General features: G+C 43.9%; 3 protein-coding genes across 7 annotated transcripts; all 3 read left to right on the top strand.

The window, feature by feature from the left end:
* Window positions 1-7412, top strand: LOC130384472 (uncharacterized). 5 transcript variants are annotated; one of them, XM_056592675.1, is made up of 8 exons: window positions 46-469; window positions 1559-1632; window positions 2158-2185; window positions 4790-4860; window positions 4965-5919; window positions 6030-6197; window positions 6435-6530; window positions 6923-7412. In XM_056592675.1, the coding sequence occupies exons 5-8, from the start codon at window positions 4969-4971 to the stop codon at window positions 7232-7234; spliced, it is 1527 nt and encodes a 508-aa protein (XP_056448650.1). In that variant the 5' UTR covers window positions 46-469; window positions 1559-1632; window positions 2158-2185; window positions 4790-4860; window positions 4965-4968; the 3' UTR covers window positions 7235-7412. The 5 variants fall into 5 exon arrangements, 3 of the variants coding, with proteins under 3 accessions (XP_056448650.1, XP_056448648.1, XP_056448649.1); XM_056592673.1 differs by having other exon boundaries at window positions 4778-4860; XR_008895878.1 differs by having other exon boundaries at window positions 1-469; window positions 2158-4860.
* Window positions 7413-10292: 2880 nt separating this feature from the next.
* On the top strand, window positions 10293-14480 carry LOC130384735 (uncharacterized). Its single transcript, XM_056593057.1, has 4 exons — window positions 10293-10867; window positions 11240-11542; window positions 12148-12244; window positions 13169-14480. The coding sequence occupies exons 1-4, from the start codon at window positions 10519-10521 to the stop codon at window positions 13425-13427; spliced, it is 1008 nt and encodes a 335-aa protein (XP_056449032.1). The 5' UTR covers window positions 10293-10518; the 3' UTR covers window positions 13428-14480.
* On the top strand, window positions 13960-22909 carry il21r.1 (interleukin 21 receptor, tandem duplicate 1). Its single transcript, XM_056592345.1, has 10 exons — window positions 13960-14051; window positions 14737-14839; window positions 15359-15464; window positions 16407-16669; window positions 17184-17308; window positions 18082-18241; window positions 18973-19066; window positions 21179-21272; window positions 22211-22321; window positions 22412-22909. Exons 2-10 carry the CDS (start codon window positions 14776-14778, stop codon window positions 22880-22882), a joined length of 1488 nt encoding a protein of 495 aa, XP_056448320.1. The 5' UTR covers window positions 13960-14051; window positions 14737-14775; the 3' UTR covers window positions 22883-22909.
* Window positions 22910-23145: the final 236 nt, after the last annotated feature.

The raw sequence follows: 23145 nt of genomic DNA, 5'->3' as shown, positions 1-23145 counted from the left end.
CAAGTTGGTGTGACATGTTCTTCCTTTTTGAGTAATAGTTACTAATATTTTTTGATTAAATTGAATTCATTACATTTTCATTAATTTTGCGGCGGTCACTATACTAGCAATGAATGCCCTGTGAGTCGGTATTGGTGAAAAAAAATGCCGTTCCGTGAGTTCCGACGGCCCATGGGAAGATTTATTTATTTATTTATTATTAAGATGATCATTTTTTAATCAACATTAACTTTTTTCCGGATTATGTAACCGCAGTTTATTAATGTAAGGGTATTTACAACTCTACAGTTTCAACGTCAATTTGTCTGACGTCACCCGCAACGTCAGGCACAACGTTAGGCGCTACGTGGGTTTCGGTTGGAGCGATAAAGAGGAAAAGGAGCTTCGAACTTGAACGTCAGTCCAATCTATACTCATCTACACCAGTCTACTACTTATTTCGCCAACTATCAGCGCCATTTCATGAATTGTAAGTATGCAACATAAAATGAAGACGTATTCAATTTTTTGTATGGAATTTCAACGCTTTTTCATGCACGTACAACGCAATCCATATTAGCCATGTAACTTGACACCGCATGGTTAGCTTGCTGACAGAGCAAGTCGGGTGCTTAGATAATGCTGACGTTTTTCCATACTTATTAATTTTCCCCAACTATCAGTGCCATTTGATTGTACGAATTCAACATAAAATTAAGATTAATTAAAATATGGAATTTCAACGTGTTTTTCATACACGTACAACGCTATTCATATTAGCCATGGAACTTGATACCGCATGGTTAGCTTACTAACAGCTAGTGGGAGCGTGTCTATGTTCCCCGGGTCCTATGTTCCCCGGGTTCTATGTTCCCCGGGTTCTATGTTCCCCGCTTTGTATGAGACAGGGGAACATAGGACCCTTTTTTAAAAAAAGGGTCCTATGTTCCCCGCTTTTCCGAAAAAGGGTCCTATGTTCCCCGGTCACATAGAACCCGGGGAACATAGGACCCGGGGAACATGGGGATGACCCTCAGCTAGTCTGGGGCTTAGATAATGCTGACGTTTTTCCATACTTCTTAATTTTCCAACCATCCGTGCCATTTGATTGATTGTACGAATTCAACATAAAATGAAGATTAATTAAAAGATGGAACTTCAACGTGTTTTTCATACACGTACAACACAAATCATATTATACTACTCCGTATCCATAATCCGACTCTTGACACCGCATGGTTAGCTTGCTAACAAGGCAAGTCGGGAGCTTTAATACTGAAATCCATGCGTTGTTTGCATTATGTAATAGCATTAAACAGTTTAATATGTACACAAGGGAATCGCATGATAGGAATATATATATTCCGATAATCTGATCAGAAGTGTCCCTGTAAACGCGGCTAGCGACTCAAAATGAAGACCATACATTGTCTTTGGACTAGATATATAGGACATGCCTTCTTGTATTGGATTTCAGTGATTCTTGTATTTAATGTGAGCATCTTTATTTTCTAAAGAAACGGCTTTATTGTTGATTAACCATGCAGTAAAGTTCACGATCTGCTGCTTTTCTTTACAGTAATGTTACCCCCTTGAGTCGTGGTTCTGGGTTCACTTCCTGTCTTTCTCCTTATCGGAGCTTGACAATACCAGGTAATCCAATGAATGTGAATTCTTCTATTCCCCCCACCCCTTTCACTCTTAATACAAATAACTTAAATTGCACTCCCACATATACATATCATCGTTTATTCTACTTACCTGTTTGGCCAAAATAAAGCTTTTTGCTGTATTCAAGTCAACAATTCATGAATGTGTTCTGTTCATGAATGCTATTTTCCTAATTTATATTTAACCTTTGGCACTGCACGGATCATATTTTTGCTTAACTTCGTATTTGCTTGCAAAACGTATGATCTAAAAGAAATGGTCTATAAAATGAGTCCAAAGATGCGTATTAAAAACGAATACATTTACTGCTATTTTCCATCTATAGACGTTATATGAAACGCATTGTTTTGAGGAAAACATGTTGTAATTTTAAAGCAGTGTAGGCTGTACCATGATCATGTTTTGGTAAGCTAACGGTAATTAACTTGTGGTTATATTGGGTAGTAAAAGCCATTCTTTTTTTAAAGTTTTAGATCGTGGTCTAAACTTTTTTTCTTTGCCTTTTAGGTTGCTGGTTCAAGAATGATCTGGAGCTGTAAGTTGTGCGCAGCTTCTTTCACCTCCAGAATACAGTTATTTAGACACTACAGGCTGCAGCACAGCCACTATTCCAGAATCAGCCCTCTTCCATGCCTCTACACTGATTGCATTTGTACATTTCAGACACTTAATGCACTCAGTACTCATCTGTCAAGATATCATACAGCACAATCTAGCAGTTGTGCAGAGCAGAGTCAGGGGACTGTGTTATTTAAATGCTCTTTATGCACATATCAGCAACCCTTTTCTAAATCAGACGTTTTCAGTCATCTCAGAAAGCATTTGAAAAATCATGAAACAGTGACGTGCCCATATAAGGATTGTAGCTATCGCACAAATGTGTACTCCTCATTTAATTCCCATAAAAGTAGAGCACACCAAGAAGGTCTTGCATCAGACTTTCAAACTGATATTGTCAGTGAGGATCCCCATAATCTTCAAGCCAGTATTTCTGAGGGAAATAATGATTTCCATGAAGAATGCCCAGGCCCGAGCAGAGAAGTGGGGAATGATGATCAGTGTGACACTGGCAGTCTAAGAAATCAACTTAAAAAAAATGTATCTTCCTTATTCCTAAAGATGCAGGCTATCCTCCATGTCTCAAACACAGCTACTCAGGAAATAGTAGACCACTTGAATGACATCTTCTCCTTATCTGAGCCGTTGATCAAAGAGGCAGTTAGTGACATACTGCAAAGAAATGGTCACATTATTACAGAACCTACACTTAGTGAAGTTGTTGCGGCTGTCATGGACTGCAATGTTCTGTCTACATCAACCTCTAAAGGTGCCGAGTTGAGTTCACACAAGCGTAGAAAAACCTTTATTGAGCGCAACTATCCTTGTGTTATGCCAGTGGAGTATCAGTTGGAGGAACCTGGACATACCAGCATGTATGTTCCTATCCTTTCAATGATTCAAGAGCTTTTTAAAAACACAGACATTCTTAACAAGATTACTGAAAAAAATACTGCATCTGGTCAATATGTATCATGCTCCAATGGCTCTCATTTCCTTGAAAATGAGTTGCTGTCAACAGGGGATCTCACCCTACCACTCCAGCTATATATTGATGATCTTGAAATTTGCAATCCGCTTGGCACATCGCGCAAAATTCACAAATTTTGCGCTGTATATTGGGTCCTCGCTAATGTGCCACCAAAACACAGGTCAGCATTACATGCTATACAGCTAGCAATACTGGTAAAAGTGACAGACGTCCGCAAGTATGGATATGCAGCTGTACTTGCTCCATTGCTGCGTGATGTTCATACCCTGGAAAATGACGGTGTCTTCATCGAAAGCATTGGTCAGAATGTCAAAGGCACTGTCTTTTGTGTTTCTGCTGACAATTTGGCTGCTCATGGATTAGGTGGCTTTGTAGAGTCATTTAGAACAGGCCATGTTTGCAGATTCTGTATGGGCTCAGTTGAACAGTTTCAAGTAACTGAAGTCAGAGAGAGAAAGTTTCCTCAGCGAACCAAAGCTAGCCATGACCTACATGTGCAAACTGTGCAAGAAAGTGACACTTTAAGCAGCCACTTTGGTGTTAAAGGTGGCTGTGCCTTGCGAGAATCCCTGAATTACTTCCATACAATCACAGGGTTTCCTCCTGATATACTCCACGATCTTCTGGAAGGTATCGTTCCCATGGAGCTTTCTCTTTGTATTAAAGAGATGATCCGGCGGAAGTACTTCACTTTGGAATATTTGAACAACAAGATTAAATCATTCCCATATCAGCATGCTGATAAAGTGGATAGACCTCAGCCACCTCCCAAAACGTTTCTTTCTCGAGGAACAATTGGAGGCAATGCACATGAAAATGCCACTCTCCTCCGACTTCTTCCATTGCTTGTTGGCAGTGTAGTACCAGAAGGTGATAAGGCATGGGCAGTTTTGATGGAGCTGAAAGAGGTGGTACAGTTAGCATTGTGCCCATCATTTACAGATGAAACCTTGGACTATTTTGAGTGCAAAATCAGTGATCATAGACAGGCACTGCTAGAGGTTTTCCCTGAGGTTAGGCTCCGTCCTAAACATCATTATGTGGAGCACTATCCTGCTCTTGTCAAGTGCTTTGGGCCCCTGCTGCACGTTTGGACCATGCGGTTTGAGGCCAAGCACCGCTTTTTCAAAAGAGTGGTGCATGACGCTCAAAATTTTAAAAATATTTTGAAGACAATGGCAATCAGACACCAACACATGATGGCATATCATCTTGCTGCACCATCATTTTTCAAGCCAAAAACTCAGGCATCCAGGATTGAGTCTGTTCTGGTTTCAACTCTACCAGAGGTTGCTCAAGTACACATTAGAGAACAAACGACTAGTGACACTATCTACAAGACATCAAATGTGACCATTGATGGAACAGACTATGTCTGTGGAATGTTTCTGTCTGTAGGAGACAGCGGTGGACTGTCAAAATTTTGCAAAATAGAACAGATCCTCCTTGTAAATCCTAATGTATCTTTTCTGTGTCTTGAGTATGACTCCTGGTATGTAGAACATCTACTGTCCTATGAGCTGTCAACTGCAAATACAAGCCTGTCGATCTACCTGCATTCTTGTCTGAATGATACAGTCCCTCTCGCAGCATACAAAGTAGACGGCTCGCTGCTGCTGACCCTCAAGCGCTTCATTGAAGTGAGACAGAACTGAGTTCAGGTAATAATGGTTATTTTATTTATCAGTTATTGGTCTTTATTCACTCTGTGGAATTATCCAATTGTATGGTACTCTTTAACAACCTGATTTTGTCTTTTCATTAGCACAATGGCAGCTGCATCCCCACAAATGATTCTTCGTGTTGTTGAGCAAGACCAGGCTAGAAAATTGAAACTCAGCTCACGACCAGCCAGTGTTGATGCACTGATCAACATTATAAAAGAACAGCTGGACATCGACCTTGACTTTGATTTGCTTTATGAAGATCCAGATTTCGACGGGAAACTTACTTCCCTTGCAGACATTGAGGAATTGCCACAAAAAGCTGTTGTGCACATCTCACTTTCACAAGACTCCAGCTCTATTGCATCTACTGTTCAACTTTCAGATGTGTCATCTCCAGAGCGTCTCAGCAGGTGGCCTCCAGGTCCTTTTCCAGTTCCAACATTTGCATTTGATGTAGAACTGAAACTTAGAGATGGAAATGCGGAATATGAGAAGAACAACACACACCTTAAGCTGACAAGAGACCTAAAGCACGACATTTTAGACAAGCTTGCATCTATTCTGTATGGTTTTAAGGCTTACCCAGGCGATAAAGAGATCGCAATGGTTGCTGAGGCTCTTGTAGCCAAACATCCCTGCTTGAAGGAAGCGGGATCTGAGACTGGCTGGACTGGATGGAAATACAGCATAAAGTTTAAGATGGGCAATTATAGGACCAAGATGAGGCGGGCTGGATGTCAAGAGGTCACTGTAAATTCTGGAAAAAGAAGTAGCACTAATCCTGAAAATGAACCTTCACATTCCAACATTAAAAGACCCAAGCGAGCAGAAGTCAACTTCCTACCTAACTTTGCCCAAGGAAAGGATCCTTCAAGCCTTGAGCAGTTGAGGCAGACAATTGTTGAAGAGGTCAAGAAGACGGAGAAGAACCTGCCCCTCATTAGAAAAATGATGGAGACCACATTTCCCCTACGCCGACAGACCATAGTGATGTCCTCCCCACCAGTCAACGAGCTTATGGACCTCTGGCCTGCTCTCAAAATAGAGTCTGAGGTAATATGGATCAGCTCTTTTAAAGTGAAAATTGTGATTCTTACTCATTTTGCAATTCTTCCAATTTTTAAGTCGTGTTGCTGTATTCTCCTGCTGTTTTTTCAATGTAGTTGTATGCAGAGTTCCAGCGGATTACGAATCAGAACCTGCCCAACACTTTCTATGCTGAGCTCGATCGTCATCTTCCTCGACTGATGACCTTATTCAGACAGAAGGCATCAAAAACTGGGAAGACAGCAGATGCTCTGGCTGAAATTTTAAAAATCCACGATGAACAGGTAAATAGATTATTACACATTTCCTAGGTTGAACCAGTGGAACATTGAACAGATTCAATGATTTAAATGAGCTTTGTGAATTTTGCAATTATTAGTCCACTTTGTGTTTGCCATTTGTCTGATTGCATTAAAGATGTGAACAGGTTATTTGTGGACATATGTTCTGATTGGACTGTTTAAAATCAGCTTTGTTCAGTGAACTCTTCTGTATATACAATTCTGTTTTTATCTGAATAGGAAATCCATGACATCCACACCAAGCGCACTACGGTCCTCCACTGCCTTCCTGTATATCTGCGCGAGGACGTTTCCGGATTTTTCAGAACCTGCACAGTAAGTCTCCTTAAGTCACTAACAGATTCTACTGTGTATTATACAAACAGCTAATCAAAATACTAGCATGATTTTGGACTTACCTTTATATAGTCTACCAATACAGTTTTAGTGTATGGTTTTCTTTCTCCTCACTATAAAGGAACTGTATTTCATTCAAAGTAATAAGATGTAAAATAATTTCCTGTAAATGTCATTGAGCTTGGTTTCAGTCTCTCACACCGCTTAGATTTATGTGTGCAGAACATGGATCTATTGCTTTTCACCTCTTACAATGAGACCTAGATCTCCCTTATTGGATTTCATTGGGACTTGGTTAAAGAAAGAAATTATGTAATCTGTTCTGTTCCATGTGTTAGTTTGTGATTAGTATCTCTTTTTCATTCATTCAGGACGAGTCTGAGCCAGAGCTTCAAAGTGTTGCAGTGGGCCTCCTTACCGTCATCAGTGACCATGCCACATTTGAAAGTCCGGTTCACTACGACCCTGTGAGAATCACTGTCATCCTTGAAAGTGCTGCCATGGTCGGCCTCCCAAGACTAGGCGACGCCTTCCTGGTAATGTTTGGAATGATATATGCACTACATCTCAGCTATCCAAAAGCACTGACCAACACTTTTGAATTCATTCAAAAGATTTTACTTGGTCTAGATGGTGGTAAACTGTCACCCAGGTTGCAGACCCTCAAGAATGACTTGATGTAGAAATGTATCTGAAAGAACGCTGCAGGCTTACCAGGCATTATAAAAGGCTAGTTCAAAGTTTTCCTTTTGTCTAAATAATGTCTCAAAAAGTTACTGCACTATGCAGGTGTTCAGCCAATTTACCCAAACTACACAATATGCCTGTTTTCATTAAAGTGTAATTCCGGAGAAAATTGAACCCAGGGTCTTCTCCGACATGAAAACACATAAAATAAGACTAAGTATAGAGCTTGCCCGGAGCAACGCTTACAGCCCAAATGGCTTCTATGTTATGAGGGGCAGTGCGAACGCTTCCAAATCAGCATTTTCCAACCACTAATATTGCTCAAAATAGCACAGAACCTCTGCAGTAGCATGACTAAGGTCCCTACACATAAAACGAAGCATCAACAACTTAGTTAGCGTACCGGGAATTTATTAAAAAAATACTACCGTAAATAATTTAATAGAGGCGCCCCTCTTGATACTTTGCGGTTTGTGACAATCTAGCGAGTGTTGGCGCCGCTATTATATTATTTACGGTAGCCATTTACGTGGCAGTGCGCAGTGAGTATTGGCAACGTTCGTGTAACTAACCGGCGTCGGCGCGGGGCTTGATTTTGTTTTGTAAACATGGACCTAACGGTAAGGCACAGACTTGTAAAACAGTATTTTTTTAATAAACTCCCGGTACACTAACTAAGTTGTTGATGCTTCGTTTTACGTGTAGGGACCTTAGTCATGCTACTGCAGAGGTTCTGTGCTATTTTGAGCAATATTAGTGGTTAGAAAATGCTGATTTGGAAGCGTTCGCACTGCCCCTCATAACATAGAAGCCATTTGGGCTGTAAGCGTTGCTCCGGGCAAGCTCTATACTTAGTCTTTATGTGTTTTCATGTCAGACCCTGGGTTCAATTTTCTCCGGAATTACACTTTAATGAAAACAGGCATATTGTGTAGTTTGGGTAAATTGGCTGAACACCTGCATAGTGCAGTAACTTTTTGAGACATTATTTAGACAAAAGGAAAACTTTGAACTAGCCTTTTATAATGCCTGGTAAGCCTGCAGCGTTCTTTCAGATTAATTTCTGCCCCTCATGGAAGCCATTTGGACTGTTAGCGTTGCTCTTATTTAAGAGGGCTTATTTTATGTGTTTTCATTGACCTGGGTTTAAAGGCTAAGTTTTGTATTTTTTACAGTTTTTCTTAACCATTGTGGGCTGCGCAAGATTACCCAAATTCCACTGAATTTGATACTAGTTAATACATTTGCATTTTAGAGTTTTAAGTGAAGATGTTCTTAAATGTCCCATGACATGCCACCAGGTGTGGTGTGGGTCATAACTCTGATTATTTTCCTGACTATCTGATTAGTTGTGTGATACGTATCTATTTCCTATGGACTTAACTGACCAGGAACACATTTGGTTTTTGGTTTACGTTTTGAGTCTCTTATTTAAGAGGGCTTATTTTATGTGTTTTCATTGCGAAAAAATACCCTGGGTTCAATTTTTGCCTTTTGACCTGGGTTTCAAGGCTAAAGTTTTGTATGTTTTAATGTTTTTCTTAACCATTGTGGGCTGCGCAAGATGACCCAAATTCCACTGCATTGATACTAGTTAATACATTTGCATTTTAGAGTTTTAAGTGAAGATGTTCTTAAATGTCCCATGACATGCCACCAGGTGTGGTGTGGGTCATAACTCTGATTCTTTTCCTGACTATCTGATTAGTTGTGTGATAAATATCTATTTCCTATGGACTTTACTGACCAGGAACACATTTGGTTTTTGGTTTACGTTTTGAGTCGCATGTTGTTAAGTAAACAAACACATATGTGACTAATGTGTACTTAAAATCCATGAACCACTAATAAACAGAGTTTTATTAACATAAAATGGTGTTGTGAACTTAATATAGTGGTTTGTAAACTGGAAACTTTTTAGTCATATTAACTGCAAATATTTGAGTTGCCTCAACAGAAAATTGTAAGTCAAATTAACTGCAAATATTTGAGTTGCCTCAACAGAAAATTGTAAGTCATATTAACTGCAAATATTGGAGTTGTCTCAACAGAAAATTGTAAGTCAAATTAACTGCAAATATTTGAGTTGCCTCAACAGAAAAGTGTAAGTCATATTAACTGCAAATATTGGAGTTGTCTCAACAGAAAATTGTAAGTCGTATTAACTGCAAATATTTGAGTTGCCTCAACAGAAAATTGTAAGTCATATTAACTGCAAATATTGGAGTTTAGCTAAATGAGCACTTTAATTCAACCGTTATCAAAAGGTTCAATTGGCAAGTCATCCAACCTTTTAAGTTCTGGAAAATTTTGTCTTTTAAGTTAATCAACTTAAAAAAATTGAGGCAATCGATTGCCTCAATTTTTTTAAGTTCTGGTAACTTATTCGGGTTTACAGTGCATATGTGTAATCAGGGGCATATAAAGACTGGGATCAGAAAATAATTACTTTCTCTCCATTGACTCCCATTCATTTTTTTGGTCTCATAGGTCTCATGAGCAATGGCGACTTACGAGCTCTATACAAGACACATACGAACGTGAACAAGGAAATTACGAGCAAGTGACGTAGTTCCCGCCCAGACGCTGATTGGCTGATACGTTTGCCACTTTGCATATTGACTTTTTGGAAAACGTTTTGGAAAACGTTTTGCCAAATCTTTTGCAAAGCGCTTTGCGGAAATGTCATTTGAATATCCTAACACACGGAGCGTGGCGAAGTGGATTGCAATCACGGGGACGCTATAGCTTTTCAATTTGAATAAATGAACTCAAAGAATTTGACAAAATGTTATTCTATTTTTATTGTTATAACTTTTGCAAATTTAATTGAGGATTGCATTGTCACTTTGCATATTAAAATACACTTTGAATAACGTATTTACAGATTACATTATAAAATTGCTTAATGAATTGTCAATTGCATAATGTAATGACTTATTGAATTGCAAATTGCAAGCTGCATTGCCATTTTAATTTTGCTACATATATGCTTCCATAGATTTCTTTCGCTATAAAACAGTTTTTTTTTTTTTTGGCTTAATCATGTGTTAAGACATCACCACCACACGGCGGAGCTGTGGGGCCAAAATGAAACAGGAAACGCGCAGAAGAAGACGCACCTGGAGACCCCAAACAATCTCATGTGATATTCCCACCAACTAGCGTTTGTTTTGCTCTGGGAAAACCTTAAATTCCCGAACTATCCATCGTCCAAACATTGCTCTCCCTCGGGTTTTCCTCTCGCCGGGTCAGCTGCGGACGGCTCCCAGCGCACCTCATGGAGACCTCCGCCAGACGCGTCCAGATGTACACCCAGGACGAGAGGCGCGTCATAGAGGAGGCGGTCAACACTGCGATACGCGCCCTGCTGGACGCCATCCACCGCGTCAACAGCGATAAAATAGTCAAGTACCAGAGTGTCGTGGAGGAGAGGGACAAGGAGATCAGTCGGCTGGAGTACAAATTGAGACAGAATGAGCTGGAACTGAGGGTCGTGCGGGGACAGAGGGATGGGTACCGAAGGCGGGCTCTTGAAGGGCAGGGTCCCAGTGATGAAGAACATGATGAGGTCCCTGCTGGAGAGGATGCGATGACGAATGGCTTTACCGTGCAGAAGGATTTCCCTAGTAAGTCAAAGGAAGGGTTCAAGTCCCCTCGCCTGGGCGACGTTTCATTCCTAGACAGTCTACTGGGTCGTCACCCGCAAACCGAAACTGTATGTCCAATCTAGGCAGCCAACTATGTCTGTCTAAAAATATAAACCACATCTAAATTGAACAGAAACTGTCTGTATATTTAATCTAAAAATAGAAACGTATAACTGAAACCAGACAAAGTGCCCTGTCATCCTGAAAACAGAAACTGTCTGTATCGTGGTTAAATATTCGTTATGCATGCTGGCATTTTCAACACTTGGTGTGTGTGTGTGTGTGTGTGTGTGTGTGTGTGTGTGTGTGTGTGTGTGTGTGTGTGTGTGTGTGTCTCCCCCCCCCCTCCAGGTGGTTCAGCAGAGAGACCTCCGTCGCTCTCCAGTGGTGACGACCCCCACCACACCGGCCAGCCCTCGCCGCACCACCGACACAGAGTCCCCCGGGACGCCTCCTCCTGCCCCCCCCTCTCCCCCGGGCGCCGCCACTCGCCCCGCCCCCCCGGCGCGCGGGGCAAAGACGAGGAGGAGGAGGAGCCGTCGGGCTGCGAGGCGTTCTTCATCAAGCTGGAGATGTGTGAGCAGAGCTGTGGGAGTGGCCAACAGGACGACAGGCAGCAGCCGGACTGCCCCGACCACAGCCCCGACCACAGCAGTGAGGGAGCCTCCGTCAGAGCCCGGCCTAGTCAGGCTGTCACTGCATAGGCCTATACCTCCAGAGTAGGGCTGGGCGATTCATCGAATTTCGATCTCGATTTCGATTATTAGCGTCAAACGATTGTAGTTTATTATTATTATTAAATGTCTTATAACAGATACGCTGGATACGTATCTGTACATTATTTTAGATTTGAACATTTTCTTTTTGACCATTTAGTGTATTAAGTATGTAGTAAGTTCTAGAAAATTTCAACGTTCTCAGTTACAAAGTGTTTTTTTTTTTGGAAGAAACAGGCTGAAAAAATACATCATGTCTTCAAACTCGAAAATAATCGTTTGAATAATCGTGATTTTAATATTGACCAAAATAATCGCGATTAGGATTTGTCCCTTAATCAAGCAGCCCTACTCCAGAGCCGTAGGCCTACCACCACATAGCATCCTACCTTCAAACTTTGTTCTTCCGTTGTGAAGGCAATCTCTATGTAAATACTGAATAAAAATTGTGTGTGTGTCTGCTTCTGCGTTCGTTCGTGTGTGTGTGTGTGTGTGTGTGTGTGTGTGTGTGTGTGTGTGTCCGTGTGTGTTCGTGTGTGTCAGGACGGCTGACGGACGCTCAGAGGAACAAGCGGTACCGCCAGCGGTGTCGCTCCACCCCCGAGGGCCTTCGGGCCTGCAGGGAGAAGGAGAGGATACGGTAAACAACACAACACCGTCACCGACACCAAAGTCAGCGCTGGTCCCCGGGCTGCAGGGGGAGGAACGCTCGCTGGAACAAGTCTATCTTTAAATGAAATGTGCGCGTCGGCGGCATATGGCTCGGGAGGTAGAGCGGGTCGGCTGGTAACCGGAAGGTTGCTTGTTCGATCCCCGGCTCCTCCTAGCTGAGTGTCGAGGTGTCCCCGAGCAAGACACCCTTACTGCTCCCGACGAGCTGGCTGTCGGTGCCCTGAATGGGCGAATATTAGGTAATATTGTAACACGATTTAAGTGGACACTGGTTAGAAAAGCGTTGTTTCACCATTACATTTAAAGTCTATCATCACCATATAGTGTGCACAACGTTAACTTTAATGTTCTCGTTATCAACTACGTTGCTATCCAGACCAAGTTCAGTTTCACTTCATGTAGACCGCAGCACGGTAGACCTTCGGTTGTCGTCCAAAGGTTAACGCTAAACAGAACTACAGTCTCATGACACCAGGTTTCGTTTCAGTGAATTGGTCTGAAAGACCCAACTCCTGACGCAGAGTTTGGTTTCAGTTAGTTAAAACTACCGCTTATAATTGTCTACACTACAGTACTAGTGTGAGTGATTAAGCTGAACTAAAGAACAATTGCAGTCACCAGTTCACCTTTTTTTTTGTTGGGACTCCTTTGCTTTGACAAAGTTTACAAAAGAAAAAAATTCCAGTTTCAATTTTGAACTCTCAGCCTAAAATACATCTATTTTAAATCTCTTTTAATCCAATCTTTTTATTTTACATATTGTAAAGCTGAAAACTGCAGCTGAAACAGGGGGTTCACTTACACCTGAAAACATGATTCTGATGTAGGCTAAGAGCTGGCGAGCTTTAGGCCTACCTGTAGGCCTACTCACTGTCACTCACATTACCCCCAGCTACCTGAAGAGGAGGGTACTGGTGGCAGAGATGTCGGAGGAAGCCCGGAGGAGAAAGAGGGAGATGTGGAGAGCGGCAGCCAGAAGGCACCGCGACCGCAATACCATGCGGCCTGCCGCCCCACTGCCCGCCAGCAGGGGGCGACAACGACGACCGCTTCGACGACTGGCCGGCGCTGGGCGACGCGGAGAGTCCGACGCGAGAGGAGCTGGACCACTTCACGCGCATGGATCACCGACAGCATCCCAGCAACCCTGATGTCTGATGATGAGACGAGGGGTGTCTGAGTCATGCTGCTTCAGTAAAGCTTTGTGTAGAAGTCAGCAAAAAAGTTTATTTAGAAACGTTGACTAATTTCTGCCCCCGCAATGGAATCGCTGACAAGATATCAATATTTAGCTTCGTAATCTTTAGCTTCGTTTTTATTTAAAATGTTTTTGTGATGGGCCCCCAATCATCCCGCAGCATTGAGTTAATGTATGCCTATCTATATGACTTTGCCTATTCTGTTTTCTACACTGGATGTGGAGGCAAATCATAAATTAAAAACGTTTGCAAAAGTGGAATCATTTGCACGTAAACGGTATAGAGAATATCAAACGGGATACTACATATATTTTTGGACCCTGTATTTGTATAGACAGGCGCCACGTGAAACGAGGTGGAGCTTAGCCTGTGTGTGTGAACGTGTGAACCAAACCATAGCCCACCACCTCTCATAAGCCCCTGGCTCCACACGGCGTGCATGAGGCTAGAGGAAGAAGAGAGTTGGTGTTTCGTAGCACTGTGGGCGGCCTGCGGCACATCGGGGCCCCCTGATGCGATGACTCGGAGCAGGTTTTGCCAAGTGTTTCTTGTACGTCCAAGCCGGAAGGACCTCAGGTAAGGTCTACTGACTTACGATCTGCCACTGTTTGTTTTGAACGCTTAACTATCGTCTGCCGAAGTGAATAAAACAAATGCCTTTATACTTCAGTCTGACTCCCTGCTTTGTGTCTGATGTACTGATGTTGCATAATGTGAGAGACTTTAGAGAGAGAGGATGTTACTTTGTGCGCCTCGCTTCCATCTCACCACATCCTTCTGATCGCTGCAGGAGGTAAAGGGTTCGATGCGCGGACACACCGCACGACAACATGATAACGAGATATCTGAGATAACATTGTACGGTGCTTTTTCGTACTGTTTCAAGTGATTTTCCCACAGTGAAAGCCTGTGTGTTCTTTTTTTAAGAGGCCTACAATTTGTATGTCTCTCTCTCTCTCTCTATATATATATATATATACATAATATATATATATATGCATAATATTATTCCCTCTCTCACTATATATATATATCTATATATAGTAGATTAGAGAGTTCACTATATATATATATATATATATAGTGAGAGAGAGAATAATATATATATAATAAAAATGAATAGTATACACAATATATTTTGTCAAGAATAATATTAGAAAAATATATTGTATAATATTATTCTCTCTCACTATATATATATATATATAATTCAATATATTTTGTCATATATTTAAGTATAAAGCCTTTGTTGTATTTTCAGCTGTTTACGTATGGATGACAAGTCGCCTTAACTGTTGGAATGGCAGTCCAATTACTCTACTGGGTTCTGTTCTGGGATCTGTTGTGTTTCTGCATCAGAGACGGTAGGACTTTCATCATTCAACTCATTTTGTGTCGCTATCCTAAAAAAGGATGAGAAACCAATACCCTTTACGAGGTTTAAGTCCACATGATTGTGGATTCTCTATCCAATATGCTAGATTTGACTAGGCAACTATGCCTATTCCACTGACAACTATGCAGGCCGAATTGTCATTTATTAACTAAGTTTGACTATCCGGAATTAACATTGTAGATATCAACAACGTCATTCTGACTAGTCGTAATTACATTTTGAATAGTTGGAATTCTCATTCAAGATATCTCTAACGTAATTTTGACTAGTCGAAATGACAGATAGAGATATCTGTAGTTCAGCTTTGACTATAGGCAGAACTGAATTACAGATATCAGTCAAATTGGCTTGCCTTAGACAACACCGACAACACTGAAACACCCGTTTCTCACGGTCTTGGTTGAGCAGTCAACTCACAACCAGTGTCCTGTGGTTTGAATTCTGCACATGAAGGGCGTTCAACAGATGTCCTTTTTTGGTGTTTCAGTCACGTGTCTCTGTAACATCACCTGCACCACCGACTATGAGCGATACCTGGAGTGCCAATGCGCCAACGTGCCTCAGAGTTCTATTGGGCTGGAAGCAAATTGCAGGTAAGTCAACTGTAGAGTTCGGCCAATCAGTGGGGGACGGAAGAAGGTAGATTCTCTTCAGTTAGTTACCCAAATTTGGTGCCTGGGAATCGCAGGCAGGTGTGTTTGATTATTAATTGATCCGTCAAAGAGAATCCAAGTACAAGTGGGGTTTTTTTTACGCCTCAAGTGCACAATAAAAAACACACGGTCATTCTGGACAGTGGAATTATTGCGAATGACTAAGTAATACATATTGAATAAAAACAATGTATAAAAATAGAACCAGACTATGATGCATCTAAATGTGATGTGGTGTGATGCGCCATCAGGTGATTAGAGAGTTCACTTCTTGTTCGGCCTCTGAGAGGTTATGCCAGCCCCAGTCATAGAGTGATGTAAGCAGCCAGAGGTTTCAGTAATAGCTCCTTAAAGCAGAAGCTCCCGTCTCACTTCTCCACGGGACTTTGTCACCATCGTTTATGGGAAATCCAGAAGAAGCTGGGATACTGCCAAACAGTTCTTCTCAAAGAACTGTTTGAGAAGATTGAACATTGAAAATACACAGACGTAATAAGATAATGTTTAACAGGAAACGCGTACAATTGCTCAGGAAGTTTCTTTCTTTTTCTGAAGAAAGGGCAAAGGTTGATCATCACAGGACACCTGAATGTATCTGTGAAAAGGAGGCGGATAAAATAACCAAGGTGTGAAAACGCCTGGGGTAAAATCTTCCCCCCGGCACAGAGAGGCCTTCAGAGAGACGGTTCATGTGAAATTATGATGATAATGAAAGTGACACGTCTAACTCACACGTGATGATGACGATAAAGGTGATGTTGTGTGTGTGGGTGTGTGTGCGTGTACATGTGTGTGCGTGCCTGCGTGTGTGCGTGTGTTTGTGTGTGCGCGTGAATGCATGCGTGTGTGTGTGTGTGCGTGTGCATGTGTATTTGTGTGTAGTGGCGAGTATGACGGCGAAGTAATAGCGATCCTCAGCAGCTGCGAGCTCCGGCCTCCTCAGTCCAGCTGCAAGATGCAACCTGAGGACTTCTTCAAGATCGTCTCCGCGGATACAAATTGCACTGTGAGAGTCATTTACCCGCTGGGGCCCTCCACCGACCCACTGGGGCCCACAAAGGACCCTCTGGGGCCTTCCACCGACCTACTGGGGCTCCCCCCGCCTGGAGTGGTGGAATCGAACTCCTGGTTTCTGGGCGACATAGGTGAGCATCGGTGAACCTTATCGAACTCTGAGGAACGTCACGATTGAGCACGTGGGAGGCATGTGGCTCAGGAGGTAGAGCGGGTTGGCTGGTAACCAGAAGGTTGCTAGTTCCATCCCCGGCTCCTCCTAGCTAGAGTGTCGAGGTGTCTCCGAGCGAGACGCCTCACCCTGACTGCTCCAGACGAGCTGGCTGTCGCCTTGCGTGGCTGACAATGCCGTCGGTGTGTAAATGTGTCCATGAACGGGTGAATGTTGGTTGGGCAATATTATAAAGTGCTTTGTGTGGCCACTGGTTGGAAAAGAGCTGTATAAATGCAGTCCAATTACCAATTAGCACTTCTTGACGTAGGGGCGTTATGCCCAAGGATGTCTTTAGGTTAGGCATGGAGTCAATGGGGCTCGAAACCAAGAACCTTTGGGTTTGGGCGGGTCAAGATCCAGTGGCTCTTAACTTTCCCATTAAGATCGCGCTACTGGCCAGCGGGCTGAGTGTCTCCACTTTGCGTCCCCAGTGAAGCCGCTGCCGCCGTCGAACCTGCGTGTGACGCACCACGGGGGGAGAGTGAACCTCACCTGGGAGGTGGACAGCTACAAGCACTGTCTGAGTTACAGGGTTCGGATCAGAGACCCCACCCAGGTACGCACGCACTCAAGCACGCACGCGCAAGCACACACATTAACCAACACACAAAACAACACACATACATACAGACACACACAAACACACACACACGCGCTCACACACGCACGCACGGACTGACCAAATCACCCATCACTCACTCACACACGTTGTCTGCTGTTCTGGAAACCAATTGTCTTCCAAAATGAGTGTGTGAATATTGTTTGAATCCATTTCTTTCTTTCTTTCTTTCTTTCTTTCTTTCTTTCTTTCTTTCTTTCTTTCTTTCTTTCTTTCTTTCTTTCTTTCTTTCTTTCTTTCTTTCTTTCGTTTTTCTCCTACTTCGTTTCTGTACGTCGATGTTGTTCGTTTGCTCCTGTCTCGGTTCGTGTGTTTGTCTGTCTGTTTGTCCGATGGTTTGTCTGTCTGTTTGTCTGATGGTTTGTCTGTTTGTCTGATGGTTTGTCTGTTTGTCTGATTGTCTGTCTGTTTGTGTGTTTGTCTGTCTGTTTGTCTGATTGTCTGTCTGTTTGTCTGATGATTTGTGTGTTTGTCTGATGGTTTGTGTGTTTGTCTGATGGTTTGTGTGTTTGTCTGTCTGTTTGTCTGATGGTTTGTCTGTTTGTCTGTCTGATGGTTTGTGTGTTTGTGTGTCTGTTTGTCTGATTGTCTGTCTATTTGTCTGTCTGTTTGTCTGTTTGTCTGCTGGTTTGTCTGTTTGTCTGTTTGTCTGATTGTCTGTCTGTTTGTCTGTCTGTTTGTTTCTTCGTCTCTCCTCCGTCTCCCCGTAGGTCCGCAGCTTCGAGTTGCTCCAGCAGTACCTGGCGATGGACGCCTCCAGCCTGCCCCCCTCCTTCCGCTCCCAGGCCGACGTCCAGGCCTGCCTCTGCCCTGAGTCCTACCTGAAAGGGCCCTGGAGTGCCTGGAGCCCTGCAGTGGACCTCACGGAAGGTACCGCTGTGTAAACAGTGCAGAACGCAAGCACATACACAAAGATAAAGCCGTACCGATGTTCCGATGATGTTTTTTTCCAACCCGATACCGATTCCGATTTCTGAACTTGTGTATCAGCCGATACCGAGCATATACCGATAGAGCATCTAGCATTGTAACTATATGTAGCACTTCTTATAATTGAAGGGTTCTCTTACGGCGAGAGCGATGGATAGTGGGTTCACTTACTGTCTAACAAATATTTTTGAAGAACTAGATGTTCCCGATGTTCCAACTTAGTAGCTCGAACGCACGTCGGTCGAAGACGACGCGTTTCCCATTCCGACTTTCCATAACTACGAACTATGTGGCATAACTACGAAGTTTTTGTGATGTTCTTTGCATGCGTAGTAGATAAGCTAGTCATGTGATGGTATGGGATCGGGGTTGAGACTTGCTAACTCGCCGATTCTCAAAACTGAATTTAAGGGCAGTATCGGAGGCATTCATGATGCTGGTATCGGTATTCGGGACAACTCTAGAAGATATCGCTGTCTTCTAACTAATGTTTTGGCCTCCAACCACCAAACAGTGCCAAACACACCCATATACACTCCGCGATATTCACGTACAAGTACACGTCACTGAGGGGTGGCAGGTATGGGGGCCACATGAAACACTGAATATGGAACATGTCGGTGCGATGTTTGCACATAACAAAGTAGGTAACTGTTTGTGTTGTGGTGCAGTCCTTGTGCCGGTAGGCGGAGAGATCCGGTTGGTCCTCTGTGTCGCCGTGCCCGCCCTCCTCTGTGTCATTGCCCTCTGTTACGTCTCAAAGCCGTGAGTACTCAACCATGTCAGCGTAACGTGTGTTCACTGCGCTGGTGTTAGAGCTGATTCTAGCCGATGCTTTATCGTGATTCGCTGATGCTTGATTTCACACGCGTGTGTTTAGGATGTCCTTCTGGCTTCTTCCTTAAAGGTCCCATACTCTACCCACCAGATGAGTGTGATTAGCCATTTCAAGCTGTTGATATAATATGCCTTTTCCTGTGCCTTAGTGACATCACAAGTGGGCGTCTCCACCTAGATTTATGCTGGATAGATCAGTCTACCATCAATCACATTCACACCTGGTGGTATAATATGGGACCTTTAAGAGCGCTCTTCTGCCTAAAGACCAAAATAAATATGTGTGAAGATCATTTCATTTAAAGTTTGATGATCACGTAATGAACCAGGGAATGGGAGCGGCTTAGAGCAACAAGGTTTAACCATCGCCATCGCTTCTTGATTAATCATTTGATTATTGAGTTGCGTCAGTTATCAGACTCCTTGTTAAGTAAAGAAAAACACTTTTTTTTCTTTTCCGGTTGATGACTTAGTTCTCACGCTAATCAAGACTTCCAAGCAAGCAGGGCCGACTGCAACCACAGTCACAGTGACATATTGACCACGCAAACACAGTCACACAGACAAATAGACACACAGTGACACACTGATCCATAAGAGCAGTGAGACATTGACAACCTGACACACTGACATACAGACCCAGTGACACACTGACCACACACACAGACACATAGACAACCTGGGTTCTGACACGCTGACCATGGACAGCTAGACACACAGACATACGTATAGACACATAGACACACAGGCACACGCACACACACACACACACACACACACACACACACACACACACACACACACACACACACACACACACACACACACACACACACACACACACGCACACAGACCAGGTTCTGCTCCCTGCCATGCAGACCCTCTCTGCACACTGTGTCTCTAGTCTACCACACACTCCTGCACGGTGACGGTTTGATCGGCGCACATCCTACCGCGACACAGCTGAAAAGACTTCACCCCTTTGGTTGGTGTGTGGTAGCTTAAATGGGTCAAAGTAGGGCATGTCATGTATAGAGCTCCATGTTACTACAGGCACAGTGTATACAAGGTTTTGTTAATAACATGAATATATACATATATATATATATATATATATATATATATATATATATAGGAGAACTGTAAGACATTAAATGAAATCATTATGGCAGATTATTACATAGATCAAACACAAAGGTGAAATCAGCTGAAGTTAAACTCATATCTCAATGCCACCTCAGCCTGTTCCAATAAACGTTGCCCGTTTACTTTCTCTTCTCGCGGATTTCCTCTCAGCAGGGTGCCTAAACCTTTCTTTGAAGTGTGGTTCAGAAGTTTCCAGCGGTGGCGTCGGGTGGTCGGGTGCCGAAGCCCCCGCGGCTTCTGACTAACCGCAAAAGGGGAAATCCCGCCGCCCCCCAAGATCCCGCGAGAATGCGCTGCTAGAAAATAAATATTTCCGGCATCTGTGGCTTTCGCAGTCCTGTATAATCCAATAGCTCAATGTAGCCTGACTAAAGTGGTTTGGTGGCTTACCTGTCTGTCTACCTAGCTATCTGTCTGTCTGTCTACCTAGCTGTCTGTCGGACTACCTATCTACCTGCAGGATCTCTCTGCAGGTCACTGAGCGAGACAGTTTTAAAGTTGGATAACTTTGAAATCTACCCTACTCTGGCTTCTCTCCAAATGGCCTTCCCTCCATTTAAATGTTGCTGATATAATATACATGTATTTTAGCTTTGTCTCCTGGTTCAACCCTAAAAAAGCTCACATGTAAAGGCTCTTTGAAACCTCATCTGGGCACTGGGTTTAAGCTTTAGGTTCATAAAGTTTTATTACACACCATGCCTCCTGGAATTTACTTTAGATATTAAAGCTAATGATAGCTGTTTTGAGGAATCAAGCCAATGTGGGTCTCTGTTATTAAAAGTAGGCCAATCAATTTTGTTGATGTATTTTTATTATGACCTGATTCCTGTTAATGTAGCCTATGTAGGCCAAGTGCAAAGGATTGACAAATATTTGTGTGCTCTCCTTTAGATTTTTTACGAAGAAAGTCCAGTTCCTAATGTTCGTCCCTGACCCAGGCCCGTTTTTCAAGCCCCTCCGCGACAAATATGACGGGAACTTCAAGGTAAGCGCAAACGCAGTCTATTAAATCGCCGAGGTTCAGCATCTGTACTTCTCCGGCAGGGGGCGTCAATGAGTTGAATGATGTTGAACTTGGGATTTCCGCAGGATATGAGATGTTCCAGTACGACAGGGGCTTTTATTTGCGGTCGGTTATCTGTAATTTCGTAACAAGACCTTTAATGTGACGTGTGGGTCTGTGAGTCATAAGGTTTGATGGTTGCTATTAGGGAAAATACAAAATTCTAAATCGAACATATTTTTCACAGACATTTCATTTGATCCCACACAATAATACCTTCATCCATTTTATGATATTCATTCTATTATGTTTATATTTTATGATAGTATAATTTCTATGTTGTTACAGGGTTTCCTATTATAACTGACTGCATAAAGCCCAAAGTTATTTATGAATGTATTTATTGTATCCATTGCTATTGTTCAATGCTCATTTGCATTCTCTTACTATCTCAGTATCTTGACAAGAAATCTCATAATTAACATACTGTCTCTAATTCCATTCAATGTAACTCATCTGAATAGTTCTTAAGTCATCGCTTATCAACTGATCAAGAGACTAATGACATGCTTTTTACTTAATTTTTTTTTTAAAAAACATTTTGTTGAGTGGAGCTATCGTTGAATCTCTGAGTGGGCTGACCCTCTGTCTTGAGATACTGAACCGACAGGATGCGTTATGTCCTCGATCACGCTTCCGCTCTTACGGTAATCCAGCGTTTGGATTATTAGCGATTATCTCCTAGGTTACCAGACGTGGGTGTCTGAGGCTGCAGCCCAGTGGTACCATTCTGTTCTGCTGCTCAACCAGTGGCAATACGATTGGTTCAGAGGTGCAGTCGAAGGAAACCATCACCATGAACTTTTGGAACAGAATTGTAAATGGACTGTGTTCATGTTGCCGGTCGTCCTCTGCTGCAGGAATGGGTTCATCCGGCGTTCAGCGAGGAGGAGGTCCTGAGGGTAGCGGCCGTCCCAGCCAGCGACCAGAAGCTGCTCCCGCTTAGTCACCACGGCAACCACATTAGGAGAGACGGGGAGGAGGAGGAGGAGGAGGAGGAGGAGGAGGAGGAGGAGGAGGAGGAAGGCGGCGGCGGCGAGTTCAACGCCCGGGCGCGCCAGCCGGGGGAACGGGCCTGCGCCGTCCCCGGTCTCCTCTCCCTCCGCACGGTGGTCCTGTCGGGGTTCGGGGGCGACGGGGGGCCCCCCGAGATCCGCGGGCGCGGCGGCGGCGGCACCGGAGGGGCGGGGCCTCCGCCGGCGCCGGGCGCGGCGGAGGAGGAGGAGGGAGGCGACGTTCCCGCCGAGGCGTCAAGCCCGGCCCCGCGGCCGTCCCCGCTGGGGGGGCCGCGGGACCCCTGGGACGACGACTACCCCCGCGTGGACCTGGACACGGTGGACAGCGGCTTCGGCGAGTCGGCCTGCAGCAGCCCCGTCTCCTCGGAGCACGCCACCGCGGCCGAGGCGGGCTTCTTCCCCCCCGACGAACGCGGCAAGTCCAACTACATCCGGCAGTGGATGGACCGGCAGCAGCCGCCTCCACCCGCAGAGCAGCACCATCGCGCGGAGCAGAACCAGAACTACGAGGCCTAGTGGCGCCCCCCCGGACCTCCACACGCATGCAGTGTGGGAGGGAGGGGGTGAATGTGGGGGTGGGTGTGTGTGGATGAGTGTGGGTGTGGGGGTGTGTGTGGGTGGGGGGGGGGGGGGGTGGGCATCACATCCGCAGCGATGCAAGGGGCCCTGAACTGGTGCAGACTGACGTACATCAGTGAACTGCCTGTGGTTTGTGGGGCATAAGAGTCTGATTCCATGGTTGACCCAATCAGGGTGAAGCAGTGTTTAAGTCTAATTTT

The sequence above is a fragment of the Gadus chalcogrammus genome, chromosome 6, assembly GCF_026213295.1.
Source record: "Gadus chalcogrammus isolate NIFS_2021 chromosome 6, NIFS_Gcha_1.0, whole genome shotgun sequence".
NCBI lineage: Eukaryota > Metazoa > Chordata > Actinopteri > Gadiformes > Gadidae > Gadus > Gadus chalcogrammus.
The sequence above is the reverse complement of the archived record's forward strand: the minus strand, read 5'-3'. Positions and strand labels throughout refer to the sequence as shown.

Bases quoted from the DNA above. Each gene is read 5' to 3' on its own strand.
- LOC130384472 (XM_056592675.1), top strand. From the start codon at position 4,969: ATGGCAGCTGCATCCCCACAAATGATTCTTCGTGTTGTTGAGCAAGAC. The intron at 6,198-6,434 runs GTAAATAGATTA...TTATCTGAATAG, and splicing joins TAAAAATCCACGATGAACAG to GAAATCCATGACATCCACAC. The intron at 6,531-6,922 runs GTAAGTCTCCTT...TCATTCATTCAG, and splicing joins GATTTTTCAGAACCTGCACA to GACGAGTCTGAGCCAGAGCT.
- LOC130384735 (XM_056593057.1), top strand. From the start codon at position 10,519: ATGGAGACCTCCGCCAGACGCGTCCAGATGTACACCCAGGACGAGAGG. The intron at 10,868-11,239 runs GTAAGTCAAAGG...CCCCCCCTCCAG, and splicing joins CGTGCAGAAGGATTTCCCTA to GTGGTTCAGCAGAGAGACCT. The intron at 12,245-13,168 runs GTAAACAACACA...CATTACCCCCAG, and splicing joins AGGGAGAAGGAGAGGATACG to CTACCTGAAGAGGAGGGTAC.
- il21r.1 (XM_056592345.1), top strand. From the start codon at position 14,776: ATGGCAGTCCAATTACTCTACTGGGTTCTGTTCTGGGATCTGTTGTGT. The intron at 14,840-15,358 runs GTAGGACTTTCA...TTGGTGTTTCAG, and splicing joins GTGTTTCTGCATCAGAGACG to TCACGTGTCTCTGTAACATC. The intron at 17,309-18,081 runs GTACGCACGCAC...GTCTCCCCGTAG, and splicing joins GGATCAGAGACCCCACCCAG to GTCCGCAGCTTCGAGTTGCT.